Raw genomic sequence first — 9594 nt, forward strand, 5'->3', positions numbered from 1 at the left:
TTCAGCATAAGCAAAATTGAGCACTTAGTTTAACAGAGTTAAGATATAAACTAGTAGTAATCTGTTAGCATGTAGTTACCTCACCACTGTATAGAGACTCAGACTAGTTTTCTGAATCAGCATCAAGGTGGTGCCATTCACCGATTAGCAACATCACAATTTTCGCAACAAACTCATCATTTTTTCCTTGTTAATTGAAAAAAAAACATACATAATTTGAGCCCCCAACACCTGATCTATCACCCTAGCAGCCTCTAGTATTTCCCAATCGCAAGAAAACAGTAGTTACAGAGTACACGAACCACATACGCCTATCCGCATCATCAAGAAAACCTGACGCCGCCGTCGTCAGCCGAAGAAGTCCTGGAGTCCGCGGCCGGCGAAGACGCGGTCGGAGAGCTCGGCGAGGAGCGCGTTGACGGAGAGCAGCGCGACGGTGGAGCCCGCGATGACGCCGAGCACGACGCCGGTGGTGCCCACCACCTTCCCTGGCGCGGGCCACTCGATCTCCGACATCTCCTGCGCCACGCCCGCCCACCACCCGCCCCCGCCCTCGGCGGTCTCCGACTCCTTCCGCGCCCGCAGCACCTCCTTCAGCTCCGCCGCCACCGCCTCCGGGCTCTTCTCCCCGGGCGACGCGCCCTCCGCCTCCGTGCTCTTCTCCGCTCCCCCGTCCGCAGCCTCCGCCGCCCCCGCGGACGGTGCGGGCTCTTGCTCCTGCTCCTGCCCCTTGTTGCTGGTGGTGTCCCTGGAAAAGGCGGCGAGGCGTTGGCGGTGGAGGCGGCCGGGGAGGGAATAAGAGAGGGAGAGGGAGATGGAGGGAGTGCGGAGGGTGGAGAAAGAAGGGCGCGCGGCGGGGTGCGGTGGGCCCGGGGCGAGGAGGCTGGGGAGCGTGGTGGTCGGCGTGGCCGCCATGGCTTCCGGTTCTCTGGTTCAGCGGCTGGGCTGGACGGGGATCTTCGCGGCGTCGGCGGATAAGAGAGAAGGGGATGATTCGTATCGCTAGTCGGGCCGCAGGGCTAGAACAGCCGTCCGATCAAGATCTCACGGTTGGTATTGGTAATGCCCTTGGCTGAGAACAATCCAATGCTACACGCCACTTGAGACGGGCCCCGTCTTCCCCGGCTATAGCTTCATCATCAAAGCAATTTCTACAGTTTTACGGATTGTCTTCTTTCAAAGAAAAACTGTACTATAAATTATTACGATTTTAGTGACTTCCGTTAAAATCGTACTAGGAAATGTATTCACATCTTATACAAAAAAAAAATCAAACCGCGGGAGTGTCATTCGGAAACAGCAGACATGAAATTATGAAAGTGATTTATTTTCATGTGCACGACGCAACCATTGACAAACAACACCAAGCACCGTTCTACGCATTTAACCTTTTAATCTGACCGCTTAGGGGTTTCCCAAATCTTAGATCACAAACAATAGGCCTGTCTGATTCTGTGATTCTAATTTTCTATGGAAGCTAGAAAGCTGATTTTCTGAGAGAAGTGATTTTATGGCTGAAAGTGATTCCCTTTGATTTTCTAGCATAAATTTTTAAAATCAGGATGAGAAATCACTTTACAGAATTATGAGAAACTACCTTTTTTTCAGCTCCCAACCTCTTAGTTTATTTCAGATAATCACTTCACAAAATCAGTAGATAATCATTTCTCTCTGAAAAAATATTTGGCAGAACTCTTACCGATTCAGCAAAAAGAATCAGCTCAGCTCTAGGAGCTCAAGCGCAATAAGCAAAAGGAATGCGACCAAAAATTCCGATCATCACTGAACAATACAAGTATAACGGCAATGCAACCCACGTGCGTTTTACCGGACAGAAGGAATGAAATGTTGGGTCCAGACCCACATGTATTGTTTCACTATCTTTTCAGACTCTTCTGAAGTTCCAGAACTGTAATCACATTTCATGTCACTGGTGCGGAAGCTACAATGCGGAGGGGAGGTTCCATGGAAGTTCAGGATGAGTCTGGGCATATGCTACAACATATCAGGTAAAGGGGGAAAAAAAGGCTCTATAGCTTTGGTTTCGGCTGCGGAAAAATCTTTCTCATCTCACGAATGCTATATTTGGCTCTGAATAAACGCTGCAATTCCTCTGTAAGGAACATTAGCTGATGTCAAAGAAAAAACATTCTTTCTTTGATCTGTTACAGAAAACCATATAGTCACCCTCATGCAAAGCCGTGTGCATTGGCATTGTCCGGCAGATGTAGAACAGGTGTGATTCCCTCGTCTCCCCCAATTTTGATACTCAGTTGGTGGCGCAGCTGGCAGGAGATTTCTCCAGCACAGACTGGTCGCGTTTCCATTGGAGGTGGTAACCAGATGTCTGCTTTGGGGTCGACGCTGTCTTGAACGGTGGTGACTTCCATGGCTGCAGAGGCCTCCCAGTCTGTTGAACAGATGCCAGAAATCCTGGAGGTGCATCCGCTTTGCGCATTACCTGACAACATCATATCAGCACAAGAATCAGAAACTGGACCAAGATTATATTGGCATAAGCTACTTTATTGCTAAGGATGTAGAGGAGCTAGTGTGGTCCAAAATTAGAGTGGATTCCAGCTTTGTTTTCGTGAATACCTGATGCCTAAAATGCTACATGTCCGATAACTACTTTCAAGAAAGGAAAATGAAGTGGAAACGCCAATATAGACATACAGAAAATCAAAGAAAAGGAAGGTAAGCGATGCAACTGTTCCTTAAGGACTTCAAGAAAATTACAGTTGAGCAAATGGTAAATGCAGGAGTCATACAGTGAGTACTCTGGCGAGAAACGATGTCCCACTAAAAGATACAGCTTTCTCAATACATTCCCTGTCAGCAAAAGTAACATATGCAGCCCTACAAAGAATCCATTCAAAACCATTAACTGAAGGTGCTAAAAGATCCCAGAGGTAAAATAAGCTCAAAGACTGTACCCTTTAGGGTGGCCAGTAATGGCATCTGTCAAAATGTTAACCTTAAGCACAGTGCCGCACTTCATGAAATGCATTGACAATGCTTCCTTTGTTGCTGCAAAATGTACCTAAAATAATCATCCAGAGGGGATGTGCAGCTTAGATTTCTTTAATTCGGTTAGAGTCAAATTTATAATCTACAGAATAATTCAATGTAGGGAAAGCAGGGATCTAATTGACATTAGAGAAAATAATTCAACGGATGCTCTTTACATACATTTGTCACGAAAATAGTTCTGGAGTCAGCATCGTCTTCCGAATTAGCATGGGGCCCTGCAGTAGATCCATACATTGATTGAACTTTAACCATCCATGATACATCAAGGGTATTAAATATTAATAGGCAAAAACAAAATACTGAGCTAGTACTATAGTTATGTAAATACATGCATAATAATTTACATACCACAGTATTGAAACATTATTAATTTGAACCGGTTAACTAATCATATATCAACAAATTAGGCAACATGATAGAGCAAGCAACAATGCCTAATTCGTTATGGTGTAAAAGTAGCATCCACTGCAAAAGACATTATGAATCTTGTATTATCAGTTTTAAGTGGTAAAAGCAAGTATTAGTTCCGTTTAGGAGTGGGGATGTGAATGGACCATCCAATCCTAAAGCACTTTCTGGGATTTGTTAAGGGTACAATAGTCAAGGGTAATATTGTAATCCTCTAGCCTAGTGTTCCCCTCAAGTACTCCTTCTGTTTCAAATTGTAGGTCATTTTGGCTTTTATAGATACATAGATTTTGCTATGTATCTAGACATAGGTGCATAGCAAAAGCTATGTATCTAGAAAAGTTAAAACGACCTACAATTTGGGACAGAGGGAGTACTCTATATATAATCCACATTGGGCCTCAATACAATTATCCATTCAGCCTCTATTATTTGTAACAGAATTGAGGATAGAAATCAGTTGGTCCATCACCAACTCATCTGCCATAGGAACAGAAATACAGTATCATCTCACCAAAATAATGGGATAATATCATGGACCAACTCCTTCCAGGATGAGTTGGTTCCACAAAGTCGACACTCATAATTGAGTAGTTCCAACATGGACAGTTTTCCACAAAGACTACTGAACATATTTGATGTATGCAAAGATCAAATTTAGACTACTGTAATATCATTGTACTCTGCTAACAAGTGCACAATGCAAGCAGTTAGAGTGCAATTCATGTGGAGATGAAGTGTATTGAAACTAGCCAGTAGGTATTGCCCATGGCGATCATTGCTTCTGAAGATTGCATGGCAGGCACAGTACACACAGAAAGGGTGCTAAGTGGAGCAGTTCAGACTGTGCCCCTACGATGACTAACAGGTGATAGCATCAGGACTACTTAGCTGACTGGTGCACTAAGGGGAAGGAAAGATTTGATTGAGGGCAATTTGGAGGAGTGAAAGATAAGAGAAACAGAAAGGAAAATAACTGATAGATGGGGTCGGCTCAGCAACGGATAAGCTATGTCCAAAGCCTTATATGGCACATAGAGGAAAAAGCCTTGACGGCAAAAACTTCTCTTCCCTGCATTCACAAAAGATGGAAGACCCCGGCACCCAAGATTTTGAAAAGAGGATGTTTCTGAGGTAGAACAGGGATTCGATCCACAATCACTAGCCAATAAAGAAATTTCTCTTCTGAAGAGACTACAGGTGATTCTGGCTCAATTTAGCGAAATCCAGGGCAGGTCACCTCACTTTGGCGAGAAGTGGGGTCTACCAGATGTGCTAGTACCTTTGAGACAAATAAACAGCTTCTCAGAAATAAATGATTTAGAGCCTAGTTCTAGATAAGGGAAAATCCGGTGGAACTAAGACCGTATCATGTTCCCCTTAGAGTGGAATACAGTGCATATTGAGTTTCTCCTTTCAGTACCTCTAATTTGGAAATCTTCGTTAGGTTCCTCAAGGACCTCAAGTAAGAAAAGGGTCAAAAGCAAGGCATCATGGACAAACCTAATGATAGGGCTGCTTGCTTTCCATTGTTTATCTGTGCCTGCTTGTTACGAAGCTTGAGGACATCTTGTTCCATTTGCTTGAGCTTTAGCTTCACATCCAAAATTTCCTGCATAATCAGTTAAGATAAAAGAAGTCACAGCTGATCAGAAGTGCCCAAATAGTAAGGAGTTGATCCATAGAAGTGTAGCTTACTTCTTTCACAAGTTTATTCCTGCAACTGTTACCGTCCTCATGTACAGAAGATGGGATCTTTGAATACGCAGGGCTGCTAACTTGCTCACCATGCGATACTTCGGTTTCTGAATTTCTCGGTACAGTTAGCAGAGGCAATTTTTTTGAAGCTGACGCAAGCCCTTTTGATGGTCTGAATGTATTACATATGGGCTCAGAAACAGCAAGAGGTGAACCCTTCATGTCAGATGTGAACTCGTTCAAACTTTGTGATTGAATGTTTTTAATTGGCAATGACAAACTGGACTTCTGGCTGATAACATCTCTATCTTGAAGATTATTGCGCCCCACATCACCATGAAACACATTTCCTTCACCAAAACTTAGCCTACCAATAAGCCTGCTTCTATTTGCCTTCCCCGCATGCTGATGCCCTTGCATTGTGTTGACATCTGTAAAGCAATTGGTGAATTTTCTGGAACCTGCTTTATCAAATGCATCATGTTGTGCATTTGAGGTGACATGGTATCTTGGTTCATGCTCAGCCACCATTAACTTGGCCACCTTATGTACTCCATTTTGAACAGGTATGTCATGAGTTTGTCCAACTAAACCACGATCTTCTACAACGGGCTTCCCTAGCCTATCCCAGACATTGCGACGTCGTTTCAAGGACACTGGCACTCTCTCATCATCGATTCCGACACTCTCAGGTAACCATCTTGTGGAAGCATTTCTTCCAAGGTGCTCTCCATGGAGTTCATCTGCATTAAGTTTTCAACAATATAGTAAATTAGTTGCAAAGAGTAATATTAACCTTTTGAGTTGTTTGATATATGGTAAACGGCAAAACATCACATTATTTCCAAATGAATTATTTGGGATACTAAATAGATTAAATTCAGCTAAACATAATAGTTTGGGGTTTCAAAATGTAAGCCAGTGCATTGATTACACCAAGCATGAACGCTGACCGGGAGAAGTCAGATTAAAAAGCACAGGCACCTGGATGTGGAACAACTTGGAGTAGAAAAGACATGCAAGCTAGTGTCTTTGTTTACAATGGCCAAACAAAATTCATAAAGAACACATTCTTGTCTGTAAATGCATTTGCCCAGCCAAATCTACCAGCATTAATTCAACCCATCACATGCATACGACTACACAATAGACATAAAGCCTATAAATCAAACACAAACATAGTCACAAATCAACAGATCCAAAATAAATATAACACAATAGTCAAGGATTTGAGTTTGTTTAGCATTGTGAACACAACACAGCCTAAAATGTCAACTCCATGGTTCCATGTGACAACCGTGTCCATACAAGATGACACCCTGCCATAACAATGTATCCCTTATGGTAGTGTGGTTCAGGCACACCAGTAGTACGGCCAAAGAGGTAGATTTGGAAATAATTTCCGGAAACAGGTTTATATTAATAAACTATTTTTAAAAAACAATATTAAAATATATTAACTGCGATGATAGCACAAATGAATATAGAAAATGTGTACCTTGCGTTAATATTTCTGTAGTCCTTTCAGAGAAGCTTCTGCTGCGTGCTACATTTTGACCATTCTGCTTTAATATATAGACAATCAATTTAGATGACTGCATTAATAGTAAACAGAGAAGCAAAGTTAAAACTAAAGGTATAGCATTTCAACCTTGTGATGCTGATTCTCCCGAATGAACTGGTTGCAGCCCAATTTTTCAGGAGAGATTATAACAGTGGAGTTGATACACCGCTGAGGCACATTTTGTCCTATAGTTGAATCAAGCTTATGAAGACCATGGTATGTTTCTGGTACTGTGACCTTGGAGTTTACCTGACCAACAGTGGATAAGTTAGTAAAATTTTCTCATAAAATAAAATGAACAGAGTCTAGCAGTGTCCATGTCAATTTAGTATAGACTAAGATAAATAATGTAAATAGTTGCATGAAAATTAATGATCACAATAAAGGATATGAAGACCCTTACAACATGAGCATCACCATGATGGGCTTTCGCAACAAGATGTTTTTTCTTGTCATTCAAGTTCTCACTCTCATTGTCCATCCCATGTTGAAAATTACAATTATCAGCTGATGCCAAAGCCTGTTTGCCCAGATAACTCCAAAGCCTGCTTAGGCATATAAAAGCATCATGACTTTGTAAGTGTATAAATTGCAAAATACAACTAAATGATTAGCATACAGTTACAATACCATGCAACAAATTTTGCACTGTCATCGCCAAGAAAGGCCTCCAAGTCATCACGTGCTTGATATTGATTTTTTCCATTACAGACTAAAATTACAATGTACTCCTTTATACAAGGAATAAATAAACATAATCAGTCATCATTCAGGACAAAAGATAATCAAGCAACTGTTTGTACTGGCAACAAGGTATTTGAGCAACCATAACATGAACCATTCAAACAACATGTTATTTAAATACACATATGAAATATGTGACTAAGATGCCCAGTTACCATACAAATAATGTCAAAGAGGACTATGTGGTGACCAAGCTTCGTCAAAAGACACTGGTATTTTAATTTGGCCTCACAAATTGAAGGATGTTCAGAGCTTTACTGCAGTGAGGAATATTCCCCAAAAGTGCTTTCTTTACAAGCAAGTTTCATCAAACACTCCTCTCCTATTTCATTTCACTTTATGAATTTGTCAACTTGCCAATCTAAAAAAGGATAGCAAGATAACTGAAAATGAACTTAATGTATCCAGATATTCAGTTAAGTCCAGTCAACATGGAAATACTGACACCCAATTGCACCCAATGTCAACCACTAATTATCCTACCTACTAATTCTCTATAAGTGCGGATGTTAATGTTACAGCACTAAACACCTTACTGCAGAACTAAACCTAGCTGCATTCTGTAGGATTTGACTTGAATGACTCCACAGAGTCCAACTACATATGTTCATGTTTTTTCATAACTTGTTGGCTCAGACATTGTAGGGCAGTAGCAAATGGCATGCATGTTTAATACTGCAATCCTCAAATCGTCAACAGAAATGTGCAGAAGTACTACAAAAATTATAAGCAACTGTAATCTAGTGTGTGAACCAGGTGAAATGGTGATACAGAAATGGCGCCAATTGGCTATGATTCAGATACAACTAACTGAAAATTGCTATCCCATTACTACAAAAAATCCTGCTGATGCCTCAGGCGATGGATCTAAGGTTGAGACAAATACTACGCAGCCCAAAACTCCACTATGCATGAAGAATCAGCTTGTAACTTCTTTAGGACGTACATAGGAAACAAACAGAATGTTTTCAAGTTCTTTATATATGTAGAACTGCTTATCAGATGCATAACATGGATATATCATCTCTATAGAAGAGTACACTAAATCTGAAAGATAGTATCATTTTCACAAATCTTTGAGCTTCCAAGCTGGTCAGGACAATACTTAGCTTCAAGCATCACACATCGAAAATGCATGTGCCCTTATATTCATAATCCTACACTACCATACTAAAAAGTGGGAACACAGGGCATTGTGCTGTTGTTAGCATATCAGAGTCCTATGTGCTACCTGCAACCATATCTGCTATTTGGTATTAGAGCAAGGTAGGCCACAAAAATGGGCTAGAGAACAAAATCTCAACCCCTTGTCAAAGCACAAGTTGACTCTAAAGTCTTCCCTTCTCACTTTCCATTTCACATACAGTGGAGACCTTTACCTGACGCATCTACTCCCCAGCTTCAATTTGGAATTGGCTACTTTCACTCGATACAGAAACAGAGCACTGACCAAATCAACAGCACGCTCATCGTCTACCCAAACCCACCCAAATCCACCTATTATGCTAGCAGCCCCACCGAAACCTATTTCGCGCGATAAACTTCGCCCACCGCATCGCACTGCACATGTCTGGCAGCAGCAGGCCCTACGGTCGCGCGCGGGACAAGAGAGGGGAAGAGGGATTGGGGTGCTGCGCGTACCTCGAGGGTGTCGTCGGTGTAGCTGCCGAGGAAGCGGGGGAGCACGTCGGCGACGGCAGCGCGGAGGGCGGCGGCGGCCTGCGAGCGCCGATCCATGCGGAACGATCGGTCCTCGACGGTGAAGAGCCGGCGGCAGCGGCGCAGCAGGAGCTGCTGCTGCTCGGCGTCGAGCTCCGTGGCCTCCCGCCCCATCGCCGGTTGGGGGAGCAATGGGGCCGCGAGAATCTTCCAGCGGCTACTGCTTCTCCGCCCTGTGTCTGTTTTTTTTTTTTTTTTGAAAAAGACCCCCTGGGTTTTTCACCTGGATTGTTAATTTCTTTATTAGGTTGTATATGGACTTTAGATTATCGAACACAAGAATCAGGAGCCATTTTCATTTTTTTTATAAACTCTAAACCTCCTCTTCAATTTGCTTTTTATTTCCATCAATCATCCCAGGTTGTACTAAAAATTGAAATTAAATTCGGATTTAGGCTAGGATTTGGAAATATTGGGATGCACAGATA

General features: G+C 42.4%; 2 protein-coding genes across 3 annotated transcripts; both read right to left on the bottom strand.

The window, feature by feature from the left end:
* Positions 1–979, bottom strand: LOC117863954 (uncharacterized). Its single transcript, XM_034747888.2, has one exon. The coding sequence runs from the start codon at positions 913–915 to the stop codon at positions 349–351; it is 567 nt and encodes a 188-aa protein (XP_034603779.1). The 5' UTR covers positions 916–979; the 3' UTR covers positions 1–348.
* An 859-nt stretch (positions 980–1838) lies between these two features.
* Positions 1839–9353, bottom strand: LOC117863952 (uncharacterized). Of its 2 annotated transcripts, none has more exons than XM_034747887.2 (11): positions 9089–9353; positions 7334–7434; positions 7107–7248; positions 6791–6952; positions 6638–6701; positions 5140–5882; positions 4945–5053; positions 3193–3248; positions 2937–3043; positions 2772–2859; positions 1839–2461 (listed from the first exon to the last, which is right to left on the bottom strand). In XM_034747887.2, the coding sequence occupies exons 1-11, from the start codon at positions 9278–9280 to the stop codon at positions 2270–2272; spliced, it is 1956 nt and encodes a 651-aa protein (XP_034603778.1). In that variant the 5' UTR covers positions 9281–9353; the 3' UTR covers positions 1839–2269. The 2 variants fall into 2 exon arrangements, with proteins under 2 accessions (XP_034603778.1, XP_034603777.1); XM_034747886.2 differs by having other exon boundaries at positions 6638–6704.
* Between the last annotated feature and the right edge of the window lie 241 nt (positions 9354–9594).

This window comes from Setaria viridis, chromosome 7 (genome assembly GCF_005286985.2).
Source record: "Setaria viridis chromosome 7, Setaria_viridis_v4.0, whole genome shotgun sequence".
NCBI classification, from domain to species: Eukaryota; Viridiplantae; Streptophyta; class Magnoliopsida; order Poales; family Poaceae; genus Setaria; species Setaria viridis.

Coding starts and splice junctions, on each gene's coding strand:
- LOC117863952 (XM_034747886.2), bottom strand. CDS start 9,280: ATGGGGCGGGAGGCCACGGAGCTCGACGCCGAGCAGCAGCAGCTCCTG. Junction 6,953..7,106: donor ATCATGGTGATGCTCATGTT/GTAAGGGTCTTC, acceptor ACTGTTGGTCAG/GTAAACTCCAAGGTCACAGT. Junction 6,705..6,790: donor GGGAGAATCAGCATCACAAG/GTTGAAATGCTA, acceptor TATATATTAAAG/CAGAATGGTCAAAATGTAGC.
- LOC117863954 (XM_034747888.2), bottom strand. CDS start 915: ATGGCGGCCACGCCGACCACCACGCTCCCCAGCCTCCTCGCCCCGGGC.